Source organism: Simochromis diagramma, unplaced genomic scaffold (genome assembly GCF_900408965.1).
Source record: "Simochromis diagramma unplaced genomic scaffold, fSimDia1.1 OVJJ01000079.1, whole genome shotgun sequence".
Taxonomy (NCBI): domain Eukaryota; kingdom Metazoa; phylum Chordata; class Actinopteri; order Cichliformes; family Cichlidae; genus Simochromis; species Simochromis diagramma.
The window spans coordinates 4,253,964-4,278,364 of NW_024387075.1; the positions used below are offsets into that span (position 1 = coordinate 4,253,964).

The window sequence follows — 24,401 nt, forward strand, 5'->3', positions numbered from 1 at the left end:
TGAAATGGAGGTAGCTGAGGAAGGCTAAGGAGGTGTTAAGATTGGTGCTGTGTGGGGAAGGGCATCAGCCATACCTTCACTTAATGCTATATCTTTCTCAACTAGTCCTTGTCACAAACAGGCTGAGCAGTTAAGACTGAAGGAGATGAATATCTAAACCATACATTTATGGTCATCCTTCAAACAGCTGTGGAGAAACAATTTGGTCTGGAGAAAAGATTTCCATATATCCATTCAAAAAGGCCTGGCAAAAAAAAAAAAGTACAGAGAAATGCTGAGAATAGGGAGAGGTCAGGGTATAAATGCTCACATTTAAACACCCTTAAATCTGGCTTCTTGCCTTATTCCACACTGTGTCTATGTGTAACAGAGATAGGGAATAGTTACACAAAAGACATTTAAGCAACCAGCAGTGTCTTAAATGATCAGTAACACTAAATGTGTATAACAACTGAATTATACTTCAAAAAGCTTGAGATGTGAAAATTTTCTGTGTGAATGAATGCTTTCAAAATAGAAAAAACTAGTAAACTTTCTCCACGATTAGTAAATAATTCATTTTCCCCAAATGTGAAGGTTGCTGTCTGGTTACACCTGAACCTCAGATTCTGACCCACACTCACCTTTGACCAGCTGCCAGTGGTCCAGTCTGCTGGGCAGGGGATGTGTGTGTTGCAGGAGGATAGTGACTCAGGTTTGGGGATGTGTTCACAGTTACTGGGCTCCAGGGCTTTCTGCTCCTCCGCACTTAATGCTTGAATGCAAAGAACTGTCCTTTTAGTTTGGCCTGAGCTCCCACAGCTCGCTGAGCATTTCTGCCACTCCCCAACCCACCATCTACACAACAAGACACAAAGATTACACTGATTTCAAATGCAATGCTATGCTTTGTGTAGAATAAGAGTGTATTTAATGACTGTGACAATAAAGATGAGTCTTGGTGGTTTTAGATGGCTGTATGTATGTACGTACATACATTTTTTTTTAATTATCATGCAGCAATGTAGTGAGCATTCATTGTATATTTGTTTTTTTTTTTGTTTTTCAAAGTTATGTTTGACATTTAGTTTCAAGCAAAAAAAGGCTATGCATACATAACAGTATTTTTACCCTTTATATTGCTGATTTTTTTACAGTGAGAATGTATCCATCCATCCATTATGAATATAAACTTCGCTGCCTGTATTTGATGTGTGTCTGTTGTAATTGACTTTTATAGATTACCATCAACACTGGAAATAAATATTCTAAAAAAATCTGTTATAGAGTTTCTACATGCAAAATCTTTACTGGCATGTTTTACATCTAACTGAGAAATAAAGAAGATATTTTTCACTCACTTTTTAACAAAGCATGGCAACAGCAGGGAGCTCTGCATATTTGATTTGTGTAGATTTATTTTATTTTATTTGTTTTACATCGGACCTTTTTCCTTATGCAACTCCAAAGTTTCCTCACAGAAAACTAAAAGTGGCAAACTTTGTCTTTGTAAAAAAATCTAAACATTACTAAATATAGAAAAAAATCATCTTCACATGAATATGTCTGTGAAGGTTCTCTGTCATCCAGGTCATTGTAGTCTAAGGAGCTTGGAAAGAAGGCGCCTGGTCCTTGAAGTCGGTTCACCTCTCATCCGAAGAAGCTTCTTGGATTAGAGGTGAAATGTCTTTAAGGACGCCTTCTTTTCAAGCTCCTTAGACTCTCCACATGAACTGAAACAAACAAACAAATAAATAAATGATTAATTATTTCTGCAAAAAATATTTTTGTTATTCATAATTCAAGCACTGTCTTTTGAACATCAACTGTAACATCCCACAAAAGCGTAAACAATGGCACTCCTGCAGCCTCCATAGAGAAGGGTTGATCCACTGGCCAAACATCCTTTTCCAAGAAGACACTGGGCTCTTAAAACAAGATGATAGGCTGTACTTTGGTGGTGTAAAATGCATGGAAGTAAAAATGCCTGCTGGCTATTTCACTTCTCTTGTCTTGTCCAATTTAAAAAAAAGTCAAAAGGTAATTTTTTTGAAAAAAGAAAATACATAAAAAACAATTTGTCTTCAAAGGCTTGAAAAAGTAAATTAAAATAAATGTCAAACTGCAATTTTTGAGTTAATTAAAAACTGTTACAACATGGAAATTTATTCTGTAGAATAATATTAAACTTGCTGTAACTTTAGGTTTGGCAGCTTTGATTGTTTGATGATTGTAGAGCACGCAGAATTTTTTTGTGTGTGCGAGGGTTAAAGTACCAACACTGCATGTGTCCTTTTGTAAACCTGGGAGACAAAAAAACCCAACTCACATGGCTGGACAAGGATCCTTATTACAGCTGGTTTGGTTGTGGTCAAGTCGGGTTAAGTGGTCACAGAAGTGCTCCTCAACTATCCCAGTTGTCTTTTCCACACAGTGGATAATCTGCCTCTGAACACCTGAAATACAGAAGAGAGAAACTTTCTGTGACATCTAGTACACAACTTATAAATGATTATAAGAAACAAAACAAAAAGTGTCAACATATTTATCCGTTACACATTTTAAAAACTGAATCCGATACCAAGGGCTGTAAAAAGATGTTAACAGACTAAACTAAAGGATTACATTTACAACATAATTAAAAATATGGGTGGAAGTGGAAAAACAGAGCTGCCCATTTTAATGTACATTTTATTTGCAAACCCGTTCCATAGCTTTCACAACAAAAGTAATTTTGAACCATTTAACCTTAAGAAAAAAGACTGCTACACTGGCACATTTGTGTTTTGATTCATTCACTTCATTGTGAAATGGTGTATGCTGAGATAAATGCTGCGAGCAATGTAAATGAGCCAAAAAACGAAGACGAAGAAGAAAAAAAACGTATGAAACACATTTTGAATCTTTGCTTTAAATCCATTTTTCAGAACATCACTTTAAACCCTAACATAGTCAAAGCCTATTCCAGTTGATTTTAGTTCATGGAGGGGTTGGTAATATGTTTACCAAACACGAATTTACTACAGTATCACACAATTAGTCTTAAAACCCACAAAAAAACCAGTATTTACAACACTGTCATGTTAAGCCACCATGTTGCAACTGACTGAAGGCGACTGAGGCCAGACTGGTGGCTGAAAGCCAGCACTGCTGGCAAGCCTGACTGGACAGAGGTACCAAGATGAGGTTCTCCAAGCTGTAGCTGTGCCACTCTTGTGGCTGCACACTGTCCTGTGGCTATTTCAGCAGGACAATGCCTCCTGTCAGAGTAGCGCCAGCCTTTCAGGATGACTCATATCCAAAACCTTCCTTGGTCAGCATTCAGTCCCGTTGTTCCTCCTATTGAAAATACCTGGGGACACGCTGGCTCGAGGTGTTCATGAGAAGCATCACAGTCAATAAACCATTTTGCAGATAAACCAAGAATCTGCATTTTTGTGACTAATATATAAATATTTGATCTAAATCCATATGCCTGTGGTTAGGCAGTTAAGAGCTATCGTTCTATTTCAAACATATGGACAACCAATAACAGATTTATAAACAAACACACTAGTAAAAGTAATTTAATGGCAACAAGGTAAATAAAAAATAGTGACTCAAGATGAGTTAAGAAGAAAGGAAGAAAGAACTGTGAAAAAAAAATTTAAAAAACATTTTAATGATGATAGGTTTCCTTTATTTAAGTGATATATAGAAAATCTTAAAGCCATTTTTTAAAAATCTCTGTAGGCAGAGTGTTTGAAATATGTGCATGTTTAAACGGGAAAGGATTCTGATTAAATATTAAACGTTTGAACAGTCCTATTGAATTTTAACAGTATGCTGAGTACCATCTATGTAAACTGCTCCAGTTCCAGTGATACCTTTGCTTTTACATGTAAAAAATATAACGAAAAATCGACCAAATTCTCAAAGCTTCTCGAAGCCTGTGTCACGTAGCTCTTGTCATCCAATATTTTACAAATTTGTTGGTTGTTAATTTTAGCCACCTGACGCTAAATGGTTACACCACAAGAAAAGATATCAACAGAATCGTGGTGTGCATATACGGATGGTGAGTCTTTATGGTTTCAAAAAGCACTGCACTAACTGTACCTAATAGGCTGACAACAGGTTTATCTCATGTGATAAGGCTCTCCATCATTCCTCTCACTCTCCTGAGGGGACTTTCATCCTGTCGAAGCAGAAGACAACCCTCGGTTCACAGCGCCCTCTGCTCTGATCCTGCTGAGGGCCACAATGCACATTTGATAGCTAATTTACACCTTCAAAGATACATCTTAAGGGTCATGACAGCTATGTGAGATTGGAAGCTGCACAGAGATAGAAAGAAGAAAAGAAATTATATGGGGGGGAAAATACAGAGAAACACCCCATATTGATGACATGATGTTTGTGGCTAAATTTAAACACTACTTGGACAAATAATGTTGTCTTATCATGAATTTTTGGTACACCGAGAAAGCTTATGAATGTGGGTAAAACAGGGATACCCAGGGAAGATAAAGAATCTCCAGCTAGATATACCATTGTACTGTCTTGTTATCGTGTACTAACTAACGAATACTAAAGCAGATGAGGTTACTGTATTAGCTCTTCTGTACTTCTGCTGCTGCTGCCCTTATGGCATTTTCAGAATTAAGCCTTTCACTTCCAAATCTCTGAATCCCACCAAGTCTAGACAGCCCACTCAGTAAAATGATTTCCATCAACATATGCAGATGTTTCAGCTTTGGTCATCAGGATGAAGAAACTGAGTGGCATCCAAATATCTCTGATGGAAAAAGAATCATGTTTTAAAGCCAGGAGCGATCTGAACTCTGGGAAGAAATGGTCAACAAACACAAGGAAAACATGGAAGCGCCACATTAAGAAGAGCGCTGTTATATCGTGAGGCTCAGACTTTTTTCCCGCATAGCGGCGATATTTATCACTGAGTCACCACGCTATAAAAAATTGTCCTCTTTGAAAAAACAAAACAAAAAGACTAAACAATAAAGCATTATCAATGCTTTAGTAAAGGAACACAATGTGGTTTGTGTGCAGTTTTTACTTGAAGCGAGGCTCAATAGGAATTTCCTCGCTGGTGGTTGTAAAGTGATATTTATGAAAGGATCAACAAAGGCAGTAATGAAAGACACTCGGTGAAGCTTGTTATTGTTACAAGCATTGGCATGATTAAATTCATCCAAGGCCATCACTCTTGAAAATGCATTTGAAAGCAAAGTCAAATCTTATTTTTCATTTGTCTCCGAGAACAGGACAACAGTTTCACTGATTTAGTTTCACTATCATTGAAAAGGCTCTGACTGATCTTCAAGCTCAAAACAACACCCCTATTTGGGAGGTTAATACAGATTTCCAGGTTATACAGATAAATGGTGTCTAATAAAATAAAAGCCTGAAAAAAGAAGAGGAAAGAAATATCTAAACACTGAGACTACTTGGCAAAATTGGACAAGCTTTAGGGGTTGCAGAAGCTTGTTGTTATACCCATTTGGCAGTTTAAAATGGATTTGAACTTTGAACACCATTCAATTACGTATTTTCATTTCCTTTTATCTTATTGAAAAAGAAGACATACACTGGTGCTTTCTAGAAACAGAAGTCAAAAGGGATAGAGTCATTTTTATCCATATTTAAAACAACATTTAAAGAGCTATATGACAAATAAAGAGTTACATAAATAAGGAATGAAGTAGACCACATGAAAATACCAAAGATGCAATCCTGAAAACACACAAAAAAGTAAACACAGAAATTCTACACCTGGTATCGAAAAAATCTCCCAGCTTTAATCTTTATGTTACAATCTAACACTAACCAATCTGAACTTCAATCTTGTTACCAGATCATCCAAAACCAGAGGCAGACTGGTGCTAACTATGTAGTGACTTTAAAACAACAACAACAAAATTACACAAAAAAAAGTAACGACAGAACACCTTTCATGCCCACATTCCCACTGACGGGCAGTATGGAATCAGCAATAAACCTAAACCCAACTAGCTGGATGTCTGTGGACTGTGGGAGGAAACCCGATTACGCAGAGAGAACCCACACAGACACGAAGAGTCCACACAGAAAGGTCTCAGCCAAATGGCGCATTCAAACACAGGACCTGACTGCTGTGAGGTAATATTGCCAACAACCATGCCACCATGGTGACATACAACTGACAAGTGACATTTGGGGTTTAAATGTTATGGTATACAGCAGCGGTCCCCAACCCCCGGGCCACAGACCGGTACCGGTCCGTGAGTCGTTCGGTACCGGGCCACGAGTGTTGAGGTTCAGATGTGAAATTTATGGTTTTCATGGTTTTTATCGTTAGCTCGGATTCCCTGGGTCTTTTCCCGTGTTGTAGTTTTGTGTCTTATTTTGAAAGAAATATTTACGTGTTACCACAGCGACCAGAAAGTATTAAGGGGCAGAGAGGAGGACGTTACTCTCAATGTTGTTGGCGCATTTCAGGAGGACGCTGCTAATAAAGTTACACAATTACACAGCGAATTCCTGTTTATTATTATATTTGCAGCATACCACAGTTTTTGTCTCTGTCGTATCATTTTATTTTGTTGTATTTATCCGCATCACCTTAAAGGCCGGTCCGTGAAAATATTGTCTGACATTAGAACGGTTCGTCGCGCAAAAAAGTTTGGGGACCGCTGCTATACAGCATCCAACTGGGCACTAAAACTCCTAAAGCCCCACCGACTCCCTCAGTGTTTTCTTGGATACATAAAAGTACAGCTTCAGTGCTACGACAAGCTTTAAAAGTTGAGAAAATCAATGTCAAATCTAAAAGAACCACGCGGTCAAGGTGTCCGCGAGTATATGTAAAAGGGATGAAAGGACTTGTCAGAAAGGCATTTCTTTCTTCTTTATGAAACTCCCCACACATTGGGAAATGCATAAATCCTGAGTGGGGTTACACAAAGCTGACAAAAAAAGGTCTCCACCTCCACCATAATCTTCTGTATGTCTCATCTTTGTAACCTGCAAAATGAGTTTGATTCATTCCGCGACAATTTGACAACCTTGTGAAACTCTGAACTGAAAAATGAGGCCATTACAGTACAAAAGGAAGATGAGCAGATGCGAGAAGAAATTAAGAAGGCGAAATCAACTGCAGGGCAAGGCTCTGTGAGGGGGTCCATCCATCAGGGCCACACGGGAGAGTGGAAAGTGATAAGAAGCAAAAGAGATAACAGGATGGCACAGCGAGGGCAACAAATAGCAAACAAGTGATCATACTGGCCTCTTTAATCTTAACAAGATTTTTGTATTTGAAATGTGTGAAGCAACAGCATAAATGCTCCTTCATCATTCTTCATTCTTTTGTTGTTTCTCAGAAACTATTGACTGTCTTGTGACAAATTAAAGTCACCTCATGTTTGACCCCTATAGTGAGCTGATGTAGCTCTGCTTCGCTGGCTAGAGCAGAATATCTGTAAATGAATACAAAACTGTTCTGAACAACCACTTTTATCCTGTGAAGAAACACTTTTTGTGTTGATGGGAACAGCCTCGTCCAGGATAACAATGTCTCCACGAGAGCTCACTCATGGGTTTAATGACTCTGAAGATGAATATAAATCATCGATTTCACTGGTCTTCACATCATTAAATGCCTATGGGAGATTTTGAACAGTACGCTCCACCATCATCATCAAAACGGTCTCTATTCCTCCACATGCAAAAATAGTGGCATGTGGCACATTTTCCGCCATAATCTCTCTCACTCCCCGTACGTTTGCCCACTTATGTATAGCAAAGCTGTTTCTCTTACCTGTTCCGCAAGTAACGCTGCATTCATTCCACGAACCGTATTTCCAGTAGAAAACTGACAGCGGGGTGTTGTTCTTTTCGGAGACATTTTGACTGATGGTGTACTCGTACCTCACTCCTGGATTGGCCTCCTGAAAGAGAAGCTGTAACACACGAGAGGAGAAATAAGAAACGTTTCATGGCAACAGAAAGTGAGGTGCAAGGTAGAATTGAAAATAGTTATGCTGAGTGGTGAAATTTTACTTCCCTCACCATCTCTTATTTGCACAGCTATAGACTATTTCCAGTGTCAACAAAAATTATTATAGTTACTACATTTGCTTATTTGGAGCTGAACTGTATGCAGTTTAAAGACTTGAGTTTAAAAGTTTTAAATATGATAGTTACTCTTAAAAACCACCGATGCAGCTGAAACAATTTTTTTGTCTTCATGAAAGTAATCAAAATGCAAAGGACTTTGTTTCCCAGCCTTTTCATATGGGAATAAACAGAGTCTTTCTCTATGACTTAGAAAGGGATAATGCATTTAAAACCGTGGGTTCACTCATACCTGAATCCACAGAAGCTCTGTAGTGGGCCCTGGAGATGTCAGGTTTTCAAGCTGTCCGGTCCTCTCATAGGTGAATACTGTTCCAGCAGCCTTGTATTCTCCATTCCACTGGATCGTCCAGCCACCATTCAGGAAATACTTGCTGGGATTGTCACTTCGGAGTGCCAAGAAATTTCCAGCTGCACCCAACTCCTCAATGTGAATGTCCCAGGCTCCCTCTGGGATCAGTCCAATGTCTACATAGCCTAAAAAGACGTGAAATTTTAGTGAAAGAACAATCTTTGTGAAATAGAAATACAAGTATTCTGATACGCGGTGTTTTAAATGATGTATCCACAAAAAAGACATTCAAAAATGTTACAACTGTAAAAAACATACTATTTTGGGAGGTTATAATCTGTTTTTTCTCCCACAGCAAAGACTTTGTGGAATAATATGTTAAGACAACAACAAATAAATCCTGAACTCTGAAACAGAAACAGCTCGACTCAGTTTACCCATCATCCCTTTTGATTTCTTACATCTGTTCTTTGTACACATCTTTGTGATATGTCAAAATAACTTTTGTGAGTAGGGTTAATGTAAAAAAACAGAAAAGAAAACAACATACCCAGCCCTTCACTCTCTTCAAATGTTTTCCTCACAGTTGTACAGGTGGAGCCGTTACCATTGCACACTCCACAGCGATCCTCTACAGCAGTGGAATCTATCACGTAATCACAGCCTATATTCTGTTAGAAACATGCCACAAAAATGATCAGTATCACGATAACGGACATTATGTAGCAAATGTGACTTGGTGACCCTTTGAACTGTGGTAGTTCCTGTTACATCGCTTTCTAACAGCCAGAAAAACAGCAGAGGCTGTCTCATGTACCTTTGACTTGTTTGGAGTGGGCAGATGATGCAAATGAAGCTCAAAGTAATCCTTAATATTATAGTGTAGTATTTATTTATTTACTTTTTAGGTTGGGTTTGCTGGATACTGTACTCTGGCATGGTGCAAATGAAGGCGCAACATGTAATCCAGATAAACAAAAGGCAGCAGTTGAGCTGCATCAGGTGGTTCTCTTTCTTAAGTCCATGTAAACAAAGTTTGACTTTGGTAAAAGAGCAAACACAATAGCAAGAAAACATGGCTATTTTTAAGCATGCATTATGCAGAATTGCATCTATATAATATATTAAATAATATATCCATTAATGTTTAATTACATCACTATCTTGCTACCTAACTTATGGATTTAGCTGCCAAATCAATAAACTAATTTTAACTGTGCATTTCAATATATTTCTTAATTATGCACGTGCAATGGCAGAAGGCTATTCAATTCTATTTTATTCTATTCTAAAGTTAAAGCTAGGCAAAATAGCAAATAAATAGATATTCATAGCACAATAATACTACTGAAAGAGTCGAAAGCAACAGAAAACTGAGTACCTCAAAGTTGCATTTATATACAATACTTGAAAAAAGGTATGTACTTATTTTTTAATTTATTTATTTGACCAAACTTAGGATGGGAACATGCTTCCCGTGGTGTTCCTAGATTATACATGTGAATAATAATACTTGCTTTTTATGTTACGGAGAATTAATTTTTTTGAATCAAAAACCACAAATGGGTCATCTTCGACAAAGAGAGTGTGGGTGTGTGACAAAAATGTCACAAAATGTCATGAAGTCAGAGACTGCTGTCCACTCGGTACCCAAATAGTGTCTGTTTCAATGACTGGCATTTTAGCCCAGGGCGATAGGCAAGAACAGGCTGCTATCTTAAGATAACAGCCTCCAGATTTGTTTACCCGTCTTTCCTTCTTTTTTTTTCTATTTTTTTTAATCAGCATGCTTATTGTGACCCAGAATGTCAAATGTACAAAATTCGCCAGCAGAGAAAACAAGACGAGCACCAACTCAGTTTACTGCATGAGCGACAAAGCACAAACGCAACAGAAGAAAAAAGATCCCCATCAATCAATACAAAGTTTTTTCAGTCAAAAGAAGAAACACCTTCAAACCTGAGGACAGTATACAGTGGGGCAAAAAAGTATTTAGTCAGCCACCGATTGTGCAAGTTCCCCCACTTAAAATGATGACAGAGGTCGGTAATTTGCACCAGAGGTACACTTCAACTGTGAGAGACAGAATGTGACAAAAAACCCCATGAATTCACATGGTAGGATTTGTAAAGAATTTATTCGTAAATTAGGGTGGAAAACAAGTATTTGGTCACCTCAAACAAGGAAAATCTCTGGCTCTCACAGACCTGTAACGTCTTCTGTAAGAAGCTTTTCTGTCCCCCACTCATTACCTGTATGAATGGCACCTGTTTGAACTCATCATCTGTATAAAAGACACCTGTCCACAGCCTCAAACAGTCAGACTCCAAACTCCGCCATGGCCAAGACCAAAGAGCTTTCGAAGGACACCAGGAAAAGTATTGTAGACCTGCACCAGACTGGGAAGAGTGAATCTACAATAGGCAAGCAGCTTGGTGTGAAAAAATCAACTGTGGGAGCAATCATCAGAAAATGGAAGACATACAAGACCACTGATAATCTCCCTCGATCTGGGGCTCCACGCAAGATCTCATCCCGTGGGGTCAAAATGATCATGAGAACGGTGAGCAAAGATCCCAGAACCACACGGGGGGACCTGGTGAATGACGTGCAGAGAGCTGGGACCAAAGTAACAAAGGTCACCATCAGTAACACACTACAACGGCAGGGAATCAAATCCCGCAGTGCCAGACGTGTTCCGCTGCTGAAGCCAGTGCATGTCCAGGCCCGTCTGAAGTTTGCCAGAGAGCACATGGATGATACAGCAGAGGATTGGGAGAATGTCATGTGGTCAGATGAAACCAAAGTAGAACTTTTTGGTATAAACTCAACTCGTCGTGTTTGGAGGAAGAAGAATACTGAGTTGCATCCCAAGAACACCATACCTACTGTGAAGCATGGGGGTGGAAACATCATGCTATGGGGCTGTTTTTCTGCCAAGGGGACAGGACGACTGATCCGTGTTAAGGACAGAATGAATGGGGCCATGTATCGTGAGATTTTGAGCCAAAACCTCCTTCCATCAGTGAGAACTTTGAAGATGAAACGAGGCTGGGTCTTCCAACATGACAATGATCCAAAACACACCGCCCGGGCAACAAAGGAGTGGCTCCGTAAGAAGCATTTGAAAGTCCTGGAGTGGCCTAGCCAGTCTCCAGACCTCAACCCCATAGAAAATCTGTGGCGGGAGTTGAAAGTCCGTGTTGCTCGGCGACAGCCCCAAAACATCACTGCTCTCGAGAAGATCTGCATGGAGGAATGGGCCAAAATACCAGCTACTGTGTGTGCAAACCTGGTAAAGACCTATAGTAAACGTTTGACCTCTGTTATTGCCAACAAAGGTTATGTTACAAAGTATTGAGTTGTATTTTTGTTATTGACCAAATACTTATTTTCCACCCTAATTTACAAATAAATTCTTTACAAATCCTACCATGTGGATTCATGGATTTTTTTTGTCACATTCTGTCTCTCACAGTTGAAGTGTACCTCTGGTGCAAATTACTGACCTCTGTCATCATTTTAGGTGGGGGAACTTGCACAATCGGTGGCTGACTAAATACTTTTTTGCCCCACTGTATATAGAATGCCTTGTATTGCTTTAATACCTTACAAATGCTGTTGATGCATATATCTCGCTTTTTGTTGCCTTCATAACAAGGCGTCCCATCAATGACAGCATCGCGCATCTTCTCAGAAAAGTTTTCATTCAGTGGACGGCAGTGCAGCTCACAGGGGTTCACTGTTTTCAGAGAGAGAAGCGGTAACAAAGTGTTGGCGTGAAAATGGAAATTTAAAAAACAGAAGCAACAGCGGCTGACTCAAATTTAATCCGCTCACCCGTGTTGATGACTGCCTCCCACTTGTAGAACTTGCCCTTGTATGGCTGACTGTTGAAGTGACTACACTGGATGTCCCTGAACGTGGGCAGGCGATGAAGACAAGGTGTGGTGTTACAGATCTTGTACCTCTGTCGCTCTCCCAGACAATACTTCCCTCTGTACCTAGGACTACAGAACAGGGAACAATGTTATTTGAATGCTTTTGTACTTTTTTTTGAACAAGCATAGGAAGCATTTGTCTCTGAAGCACAGAACCAGTAGACAAGCAGCGGGTAAATTTAGACATTACAAAGGCCTATACAGATGTATTAGAATAGGCCACATAAACATGTGAATAACAATTATGGGTTCGCGGCATAAAAAGGAAGTTTATACTTTTATCTAATCACCCTAAGATCGTTCGCCTGTCCAATTTTATGAAACAAGCAGTCAAATGTACAGAATATACTTTTTCAAGCTGCACTTATTTGCATTTTCACTGCCAGGCTTTAGCAGAGCTTCAAATATGTTTCTCAGTTTTGGTGAATAGCAAAAACATTGCATGTTTAAATCTTTGCTATGAAACTACTGTAAGAACTCGGGTTCTGCAGTTAATTACGTTTATCGTCTATCGGAATATTACATGACATCATCCTTTGCTGACATTACAACATTTGCTGACATCCTGTTGACATATTCCAGTTATTGGATTTTCAATTCCACAATTACATATTCAATTATATATTTAAAAGAAATTACGCAGCTTAACCCAGATCACCATCATGGATACACCGTAATAACATGGGAATGGTTGGTGATATTAAAGTCCTGTTTGTGGCACATTAGTATATGTGAGGGGGCAAACTCCTCAAGATGGGTGGTGACCATGGTGGCCATTTAGAAGTCGGCCATCTTGGATACAACTTTTGTTTTTCCAATAGGAAGAGGGCCATGTGACACATCAAACTTATTGGTAATGTCACAAGAAAAACAATGGTGTGCTTGGTTTCAACGTAACTTTACAATAAATACACATATTATAAGAATACAATATAAAACAGTTGCCTGCATATGAATTTTGATAATTATATTTTATTTGAGTTCAAAAATATTTTTTACTTTTACAAAGAAAAAAACAAAATCGCTCCACCATGTATTTTTCCTACTTATACAGAACTAGTCTTTGCTCGTCTTATGTGTAGGGTTGAAAAGTCACATGCCTTCACCTTCAGTTTCACTCTGTCTCACTGCCCAAACCCATCTCAGGTCAAATAAGAGCTCAAAGCTTTAACATCAAGACTTTTCTACATTTCGGTATCGAACCGGATCCTTAAATCACTTCACAGAGTTCAGAAGTTGTGTTTACTCTGCAGAGTCACACATAGATCTGCCTGTACGAGCTCATCCTCACCAGAATGCCATCCAGGTTTACTGCAGCTACGCAAGGTTACCTACAGGATCTATGTGTGCACTTAGCCATATGGCAACAGTATAACTTCAGTAATTAGTTACAGCTGTTAAGTATTACTGACACAGAGATCTGACTGATGAGGATCATTGTTGTAAATGTACGCAATGTACAAACAACCGCTACAGAGTTACACAGCAGGTGTCCACACACTGAGTCCTAACGTTTAATGCCATTAACATGAAAATATCCTTTTAATGTTAATACAACTAATTAAAGTAAATTTTTCTTGTTTATTTTTTTTGTTCAAAGTCAGCATTTGGAATAAGGATTATTGTTTTATTACTGTGTAGCATAACCAGATATAATGCATGACCTCAATTAATCTAAAGTAACTACTACCCTAATAATAAAGGTATGCATATATATCCAGTATGATGTATTGTTTGGACTCTTTTGTTCCAAATTAATCCACAGAAGGCTACAGGAGAATGAAAATGTATGAATTATTGCTGCTACTTTCATTATTTACACATCAATCAAATTACACTGTGGTGTTTTTTTGTTATTATTTTAGTTTTTGCTCAGAATCGGTTCGCCTCTTCATTTTACTCATTACTGTCTGAAAGTGTGTCTTCTTGGCAAAAACAAGCAGCACTCTGTTTTACAGGACTCTACTAATAAAAACATGTAATTTTTTTTAAATAGTATTTTTTTGGGCATTTTTGCTTTTGTTGGCAGGAAAAATCGAAGAAAGAATAGGAGGAAGACGTGCAGGCAAGAGCTGTGTTATAGCCGTGCGGCATATAAACACCTACAGCTTACTTTAAATTTAATCAAAGGATCAGTGTTTGTGTTCTTTTCTTCTACAAAAAAGGAAAATATCAGGACTGCATGCACTGAATAAATATCTAGGAGTCTTACACTGGGTTATCACACTCTCTTTCAGCGCTCTGGACACCAACACCACAGGTCCTCGAACAGGCTGACCACGGGCTCCAGGACGCCCAGCCGCCATTTATAATCTCAGGGTAATATCCAACTGCAACGCACTGCCCACCAAAGCACCACTAATGACAAAGGACACAAAAGTTTCATCATTAAATACATGAGCACAAAAGAAAGAGTTCCATTGTTTTGTTCTGGTAAGATCATAAGACAGCTTGAACTCAACATTTTCAGTTTTCTCTTGTGTATTTTGTCTTCTAAGTAATGCGGATGATGGAAAAGTGGGAGTACTCTTGCTCCATTGATTTAGTGTTATTTACTACATTGAATATGACACAAGATGTAAAAAAAATTCACGCGTATAGCTTTTACACTCCTTTCTTTGAGGAATAGAAATTTAAACAACTATTTGCAGGAAAGGGCGTTGACTTTCTAAGGATGCTTCACCAATCAGACTGTCCTGTTTCCATATGTTGACTCCAATATTCTCAGTCAAACAAAGATACAAATCAATACTGCAAACAGAAAAGACTACCCAGATACAAAACTCTTCTTCCTAGATATAAAAAACTGATAGTTGTCAACACCAATATAAGCAATCTCATCACGATCATCTTCCTGTCTCGGTCATGAGAGGAAAAACTCACTTTGTCCTCCCCACAACTTGTTCCATCCACAGCCCCATCCAGCTTTGAGTGGCAGGTTGTTCCCACAGTGCACCACAGAGTGCTGCATACATTCTGGAAGAGCAAATAAAGATTAATATCTCACACCCACAGCCCTTTTTTTTGCTTGCTTTTCATATATTTTTAGAGTACATCACACAAGTAAATACTGTATAAAAATAGTGAACAGGCATAACTATTGCATTTTACTGAAAATGTTGCATGTAAGAATGTTGATTAATTTTCATATTGCCTTGCAGATAATACGTGTTTGATGCTCTTCTATGAGTAACTGGAGTTGCTAGCATCTTATCTTATATGCCAAATATCCATATTTTTAACTGTAGTTCAAAATAATATTATTAATAACGATAGATGACGCCTACAGCCACTCATAAAGCTTAATGTTTGCTCTTGCTCTGAGTGATAAGATGTGTCCTCTCTTCAGACACGGCAGATCAGATAAGGATTACCAGCTGCAGCTATCCAGCAGGGATGCCTGATATCGACTTCTTCTAGAAATGCACCACAGTGCCTTATATGAACGGATTTCTATTCTTTCACTCTGTCATCCATTATGTATCATATACTTCTGAATGAATTTACAATACCATTACTGAGAGTTAACCTGATGTCCATGTCCTGACTTTGTCTAAAAAAAACCCAAAAAACAAAACTATAATTGACTTATTAAAATATTTTGTTTGCCTGGTCCAAAAACTAAGAACTCTTAATCAGGTGGCTCGGCCAAGCAATCCTCAGAACTCCAATGTTGATCAGATATAAAAATCAATGAGCCTTAGAAATATCTGGCTGATCAACCCTGATTTCAGCTAAGCTGAACATCCCCTATAGCGACAGCATCATATTTCCTGTACAAACATGTTCAGCTTCACAGCCAGCCTCTGACGAGTGAGTGTATTCCCCAGAATTTTTAACTCTTCTGTAATGCTGGTCATGCTGTATGCTCTGATTGACAGTGTGAAAGGAACTCTGACCTGCATTTGCACAAATAATCAATCCAAAGACCTACAGAGGTGGAAATTTATAGCTGATAACACACCAAAAGGTCAAACATATCTAGGAGGTCTCCGACTGATTGGTCCAACTGTCTTGACCCTTTCCCCTTTGCATCTCTTGACATTTGTGATGAATATGTGGACAACACGATTATGATGTAGACATTTCTGAGATTTCAGCTTCTGAAACACTCAGGTTCTTACCTGGTTAAGTCACAGTTAAAACCAAGGAAAGACTAACAAAGGCATGCATAATTAATTCTCAACACACAGATAAACTTCTAAGAGAAATGGAAAAGTGACAGCGACTGATAATCCCTTAATGGATGAAATTTGAAAGACTTGCGCTTTCAAAAATACAACCTGGATTAGAATCCTGGACTTCGCCACGTTTAGCTTTCAGCATGCAATGTCATACAAAAAGCGCAGAGAGTCAATACAAACCCCCCCCCCAGCAACCTCTCAAATTATTCAATCTGTCTGAATCGAGCAATATATGTAATGTATATGTATGTATATGTCTTTATCTCAAAGCAATTGAGACTTCCTTGAGAATGACCCGAACTACTTTGAAAGGTCTAAAAACCCAAAACCTCAAATGTGTGATGCCAGAACAGGTTTGATTTGCACCGCACAACTAAAACATTTTTTAAGGAAACATTTAACTCAAAATCAAGTACAAGTGACAAATATTCTGCATTTTTGTGTGTGTTGATATCGTATAATAAACAAGTGTGAATTTAATAATTAAACACAGACCATTTCACGCGTTAGGTGGCCCCAGATTCCTCTAAATATACCATTTTATAAACAGCAGTCATTCCATGAAAAGTCTGTCAGTGTTAACATTAATGCATGTGATTACAAGAAAACTCAGGGCACTCCAAGAGCTGTGTAAACAAGCTGTAAAAAAAGAAAAGGGATTTGTTGAATTTTCATAACAGTAGGCTGTAGGTGTTGTAAATCTCTAGGCCTCCCACAGTCGTTTTTCCAGTCAGGATGGCGCTTGTAAAATCCACACACTTTACTGCTCTTGCATTGTTCGTATAAAGAAAATGCATGTGTGTGGTCCTCATCTGTCCAGTCTTTTCAAGAACCTGTTGCTTGAGGCTGTATATGATTTATTTATATGTGCTCCCAGACATAAAGAACAGCAGCCCTGCTAAACTTTGAAGTACTTTGAAAAAAGAGGGGACTCAAATAATACATCACATTTATTTTGCACAAAACAATCTCCCCATGAAGAGCTGTCTTTTTCTTCCTCTTTGTCAAAAAAGGTGGGAGGGAAACAATGCCAAGTGAGTGCCGGACACACAAATGCCCAAAGGAGCAAGACTTCCCTGCTGGCTGGATCATTTGCTGCATGTCTTTCCACTATTGTGTCTTCATGTGTTCCCTGACTAAATAAAAGCATAAATGTATTATTTTCCTTACCAAAGTTAGATAAATTGGCTTTACCAGTGTTAATGAAATAGAAAAATATAGCACTTGCTGTGGTTCTAAATTAAAGGTTAAAAAAAACAGAAGCAAAGTACAAAAAGCTCAAGCCATTGATTTTCAGTCCAGGTCCTTTATAATTAGCACACCTCAGCCTCGTCTCCCAGTTTCCCCTCCTTATGAATGGCTTCTTGACAGCCTCCCTTCCACTGAGACCATTTCTGGTGGGGCTTCAGTGAACAGTAGATGGATAAATTCAAGAGCCAGATGCATTTCTCAGGTCTATATAAATAGACTATATAAATAAAATTGAATTGAATTGAATTGAGGTCCTGTGTCAGGTCTTTTGTGAATTTGTTCCCATGTCTCAAGAACAAGACTACATTGTTCATCTACTGTAGATATTTTTTAGGCCTTCCATTTTATTTTTTCTCCTCCAATAGTCCAGTTTCCTCAAATCCTTTTAAAGACCCACTGGACATCATGCAGTGATATACCAAGTTCTCTGTTAGGTTGTCTGTTATGCACAGACAACACTGGTTCAGCCTTTTTATACTTGAATGATTCACTGGTCAGTGTTAAATAACTTAAGAAGCAAGGAAACCAAAACAAAAGGTCAGGTCAGGTACAAACAGAAGAAGGACTCACCTTGTCTATCCACTATCAGCGACACACTATGTTAGATTCAGTCTTCTCTTCTTTTTGTAGCAACACACTACTTTCCTGCAGTACAATACTGTTCAACTGATGCTCACGAGGGTATGGTACCACGGTGTGCTGCCACACTGCCTTTATGCAGACAGAGGGGTTTGTAAGTAATCCAGAAAAGTTGGAGTGCCTATAGGAATTAGTAGCGCCAGTTTTCAAGGCTTGATCAGCCTCCATTGCTGCAGAACAGATTTAAATTGTTAACATATTTTGCGTTCCCTGAAAAAAGCCTTTTTGTATGATTCAGAAATGTAAATTACTTTTAAGTTTTGGAGCTTTGAAGCTATTCATTGGACTTGAACGACTTGATTTGCAATAAATAACTGGAAAAATTGAGGTGTTCTAAAACTTTTGACCGGTAGTGTATGTATGTGTACACAACGTAAATGTCGTGGACACAAAATTAAAGCAGCCACATGGAAGAACTCAATAAATATTAAACTGACTGATACCACAGTTATTTTAAAATGGTTGTTTAGTCCGCTTAGATTAGTTCTTTAGGCTATTTTTTTCGCCTTGTGTGTTATTAAAAGGTTATAACTGTAATCAACACATTTATGTGGTTGTTGTGAGGCTGGAATTAACATTTTGTTACTTCATTGCACTCAGAGGAATGAGGTTAAAGAAACGCAGAAATTGGTGCAGAGCGGAGAATGTTTTCCTTATATGTTCTCTTAGTTTAATTCAAGCCGACAGACAGTTCTGAGGAATGGCCAAAGATATTGCCAAAGTCAGTTTATGTGGGGTAATATTTTAAATCACACTATTGTGGTTTAATGTCCTTAAAATTTGTCAGAAATAAGACAGTAAAACCAAGGAAAAAGATGGATGTATAGTGCATAGAAAGGAAACTCATGTCAAGAAAGAACAGAAGATCTAAAAGCTCTTACTGAATCAGGGAACAGTCGTTAAGGTTTTGGGGTTGATCAAAAACATCATAAGAACATTTTTAAGGATTACGGGACAAAGACTATCATTTAATTGTGTAATTTTAGAGAATCTTACATCCATGTCATCACAGAGCAGGGATCCTGATCCATACTGGAGCCGACACTGATGGACAGCACTGTACAGAACGCCAGGAAGCACCGTAGATAGAGACAACCTATCCTTCACCGGGGCATCATCGAGGCACCAGCCCCAGCCACGGCTGTGAGGGAGGAGGAAGGTAGAAGTTAGAGAAAAGAACGAAATGATCGCAGTTTATAAAAATGTCAGCGGCTGTGGAGTATAGTACAACTTTTCTGATTTCTTTATATAGGTGACTGAAGCAAATGTGCAATAACAGAGGCTACATTGGTTATTACTAAACCCTGAGGGTTTCATTTATTGATTGTTTTTAGGAAACAACATGCCGAACGTACAAATTTTGACAGGTTATAGCTTTAAAAACTTAATGTGGGAGTAACACTAGCCCTTGCACAACTCAGTGGCTATACAAATACCTACAAACGACAACTTAGATGAGGGCACTGTAATTAAAAGGCGGAAAAGTTTCAGAAAACCACAGTTGATACACAGCTACAAAGCCCATCTGAATATAATAATCAACTGCAGGCATATATTCTCTGCATGACATTTCATTCAAAAGAGCATTTCTCTTTCCCACTCCATCCACAGCTTGACAATCAACGTGCGAGTGTTTAATTATGTGATTACGGCAGTCAAGTATAATTATAGACTCCAACAGAAAAATTATTTACAGGCATCACAGTGTCAAGTGGAAGATGAGGAGAAAGATAAATGATTTGGTTTACTTCGTCCTGTATTTTGTTTTTAGTAACACAAGAATTTCGAGCCCCATGAAGGTAATGCAAAGAAGGATGCTCAGAGTAAGGTCATCTTCCTCTTGACTTACTAGTAAGTTTTACACTTACTAGTTTTCTACTAGTTACTAGCAGATCTACTCAATCATCTCACACTGGTTTCCAACGAGCAGAATGAGAGATTCACATCATATATGTGCAGCCAACAAATCTTGCATCATTTTAGGAAACTCTAATTATCCTAACCAATCACTAAAATATATAGAGCTTGAACACTTGGCAACACTTGGCCTATGTTAGCCTGGCGATGGCGCTAAATAGCTAATTGATAGGGCTCCTGTCAAGCTTGTTGGACCACGTGTTTTTCAGCTAAAAATCCCTCTATATCATGACAATAGCAGACAAATCCATCAACATCCTAGTTTAAGAGTGTCGGCCAAGGAAAAAAGTTGTTTGATGTACGGATGAATCACACTGTCGATTGAAATTTACCAGGACTTTGATCTCTGCAAAGATAAAGTTGTGATGATGTTAAGTAATGTGAGCTTTAGCTACATCTATGGTCAAGCTGCTAAATAACTGCATTTAAAACTGCATTTCCCAACGTTCATATACTCGAAAACCAAAAATAACAGTTCTGCTTCAGTGAACCCAAAAGAGTTGTCCTGCATTGGTCTTTAATGCTTTAATCAAAATGGTAATAAGCATGTGAACTGGCTAATAAGATTAAATGGTAAATGACTGGTACTTATACTTTTCTACTCCAACTGAGCACTCAAAGCACTCAAGAGAGTCAAACAATCTCATGTATGTGCAGTAGCAGAAAAAAAGAAAAGAAAAAACATATACACAATAGAAAGATGAAAAGTGGCCTCAGTCACATTACAACAAGTAGTTTCATTCAGTCTTTGATGTCTCCAGAGTTGCTGTCTTTACCAACCAGTCAGGTTGCAGCTTACATCAAAGTCTGTCCAGATTCATAATAAATTTAGCTGTTTTCACACATGCACTTCAGGCTTGAACTTTTTCAGACGTAACCCTGCTTAACTGCACATGAGAACATGAATGAGTTTTAAGTAACTTGGTTCCTGCGTGCTCTGCTCAGGTACCACCCCCCATAAAAATGCAGTTCAAGTCCTGTAAATCTGTGAAAGGGCAACACCTGGACCTAGTTGTGGAAAAATACTCTTTGTACATTACAAGTCAGCGCTTGCAATTTGACAGAGGTCACTTGTTTTTTGCCCAGTATGAGTAGAAAAGTGCTACAGAGGCAGCGCCCCATTTACCATTTAATCACAGTTTTAGTGACACATGCTTATTATCTTTTTAAATTAAAGCATTACAAACAAGTGAAGGATGACAGTTTTGGTTATTCACTTTTGTTATTTTTGATTTTCAAGTGTGTTTCCAGGCTGTATTATTTAAAAGCATAACTAGATACATGCAGCTAAAAATCATGTTACAAAGCTCACATTACTTAACACAGGGCCATCATAACTTTATCTTGATGGAGACTCTTATTTTAGCGCTAATAAAACACCAGCTCTTTCACCATCTAGAACTTTTAAGAATTCATAATTGAAAACAATGTAATTGTCAACAATCCAGTGTCCTTTACAATTTCAAAGAAGGGCAAAAAAATCTTGTCTTCTGATTTGGGATATGATATTCAATACCACCCCCCTCATCAATGTACATAGATGGACAACATGAAAGTCTAATGGATGCCTCTAGCCATAGTCATCACTGTGTTAATCTTAGAGGTATTAGTGATGACCCAAGTCTTGTTTGGCTCTATCAGATCCATCTATCCATCAATATCTATCTATATATATATATATCTATCCATCCATCTATACACTGTTATGTGTGAGCTATCTTAGGGCTTCTTTCAGCAGTCTGGACATTTAAGCGAGGCTCTGTTTAGTAGCCCATCTATGTGATTATATCAGTCGTCAGCTCAGTGTGACCTTTCACTTTCTACATGAAATGACACCTACAGATCAGACCTCTGAAGCAGTGCGAGCTATGGAGGCCTGCTGGGACAAATTAAGCTATATATACAATAGAGGCTTTGTCTTTCAGTCAGCGGCAGAGACGTGGCAGAGAAAAATGGGGTGAGATGGGTAGAGTTAAGTGAATAAAATGGAAAGAAAAATAAAACCTCACGTTAACCATGATTTAATGCATTGTGGCTTTGAGCACAATGCTAAAATATATGCTAACACACTATAGTCAAAATATTGCAAAATACATATAGGCGAGTTTGTTTTGATTAAAACACATACTGACTGAACTAACTGGAAGTGCTGGTTTTAAGTGGTTTTAGACTTTTTTTCCCCACTTTAAACTATCTGTCAGAAACAGACACACAAATAATCACATATAACTCATATAAACACACAAACCACTGGCTTTTGTGCCGCAAACTCCCACAAGTGTAAATATCACCGTGAACTCCCACAGTGGAGTCAAGAAGACGATACTGTCAAGTAGCTGAACACCCACTAAATGAATTCCAGATGCTCGGAGCAAAGAAACTGGGGCAGTTATGGTGAAATATTTCAGACGTTCAGCACATGTGCTGCTGAAGCAAGAATCAAGTCTTTGATGGTAGCAGCTGTCTGTACAGCTGAGAGACACTGGCAGACTGTAGTGTAAAAGTAGCCAGATGGTGGAACGTATGATGGGGTATACAGCCATATACTGAAAGTTACACTACTGAGTATACATTGTTTTTATCAAATATTATTATCAATAATTTAATAATATTGAGTATAAGTTAATATTGGCAAGACAAGCCCAAAAACTGCACAGTTCAACAGGAACATTGCAAAACTGATATCAGTACATGATGTAAAAAGCTCACTAAAGACTGTCACAGACAGAAATGTCTGTTTCAAAATCCATTTAAACAAAGCGTTGATTCAAGAAAAAGAAGTACTCTATTTAGGCTTTTACTCAACTTCATCACATATGAATTACTGACTGTCCAGTGAGCTTTAAATGAAGTCACAGTTACTAGTCCCGGGTCACTATTTGACTATCAGATGTAGAAGAGAGGTGGGTTAGAGGGCCTTTTTTTAATGTCAGTCACTAAAGTAAGTGGGCGGCATTAACTGTGCTGCTGACCTTAAGGGGTTTAACAATGAGGTGGCCATTGCCCTTCAATAGAAATAATTTTCTAAGATAACATTGCCACAGTAATAAAAGCATTCAGCAGTGAAGAACAGCCTCTCTTCTGTACTAATGTGAAAAGCCATTATTACCCAAAGGGCTCTAATGTTAAAGGTCATTTGAAACAGTGTTATGAAACTTATTTTCAGTGTTTTTAAACTGCAGTGTATCTTGGTCAGGAAGTTTTATTATGTAGTGATGGTTTAGTTTTGTGATCTGCTAATGGTTCTAGATGTTGGTGACAGATGACAGCAAACAGGGAAACTGCAGGGAAATCCAAAAATGTTTAGGGCACATGAATCCTCAAGCCTATATACATGTATGTTACACAGCAGCACAGTCATACAGAACAAACAGGCACTCACTCTAGGAAGCGGGTGATGTATTGGCGACTGCAGCGTGACCACCTGGGCAAAGAGGTGCCGTACAGGAGCTGTGGAGACATGACGAAAGGTCGTTTCCCAACGGGTTCACAGTCATTACCGCTGCCATCATGCTGAATCCCAAAACTGTGATAAAAAGGATTCACAAAAAAAGGGGGAAAAAAGCAATTAAAGTGAGGGGGCACAGCATGTAACATGTATATCAAGGCAAAGCACCGCATGTGTAGTATAACAAAGAATTATGAGCACTCAACATGTTTAAAATACATCAAAACAGGCAGAACTTGTGTTTTTTTATTTATGTAACCTTTGTTTATCCAGGTAGTCCCACTGAGACTTAATGTCTCATTTACAAGAGACACAGAGTTTCTTTCTTCTTGCAGAGAGCATGACTACACAAACATTACTTATGTGAATATGATGAGGAAAAGGCCATTCACCCCATCTTTTTAGCCTGAATTTCTTTTTCTCTTTATCTGGAGCTCTAGGATCTATTTTTCTTAGATACTACCATTGCACCCTGAGAGAGAAAGTGAAAAGCAATAGATTTAAAATTATAGGGCGCTGCCAAATACAGAAAAGTTTACGAGCGCTTAGTACTTTTCAAGGTTGAGAACAGTAATGCCAATGAAAACTTCAGCGATGACTGGCTGCAAGTTTTTCAAAATCTGATGGATGTCGATTAA

At 38.4% G+C, this 24,401-nt stretch overlaps 1 protein-coding gene across 2 annotated transcripts in view; it reads right to left on the reverse strand.

Moving 5' to 3' along the window:
- LOC120742252 (A disintegrin and metalloproteinase with thrombospondin motifs 7) overlaps positions 1 to 24,401 on the reverse strand; it is a 78,599-nt gene that overhangs the window by 26,983 nt on the left and 27,215 nt on the right. For both annotated transcript variants that reach the window (XM_040045442.1, XM_040045443.1), the window contains exons 8-18: positions 23,698 to 23,841; positions 19,395 to 19,539; positions 15,208 to 15,300; positions 14,537 to 14,682; positions 12,224 to 12,393; positions 11,992 to 12,125; positions 8,934 to 9,054; positions 8,324 to 8,568; positions 7,775 to 7,916; positions 2,309 to 2,435; positions 624 to 837 (exon numbers count right to left, since the gene is read on the reverse strand). In XM_040045442.1, the coding sequence (XP_039901376.1) occupies positions 624 to 837; positions 2,309 to 2,435; positions 7,775 to 7,916; positions 8,324 to 8,568; positions 8,934 to 9,054; positions 11,992 to 12,125; positions 12,224 to 12,393; positions 14,537 to 14,682; positions 15,208 to 15,300; positions 19,395 to 19,539; positions 23,698 to 23,841 (1,681 nt within the window). The remainder of the gene's footprint in view (positions 1 to 623; positions 838 to 2,308; positions 2,436 to 7,774; positions 7,917 to 8,323; positions 8,569 to 8,933; positions 9,055 to 11,991; positions 12,126 to 12,223; positions 12,394 to 14,536; positions 14,683 to 15,207; positions 15,301 to 19,394; positions 19,540 to 23,697; positions 23,842 to 24,401) is intronic.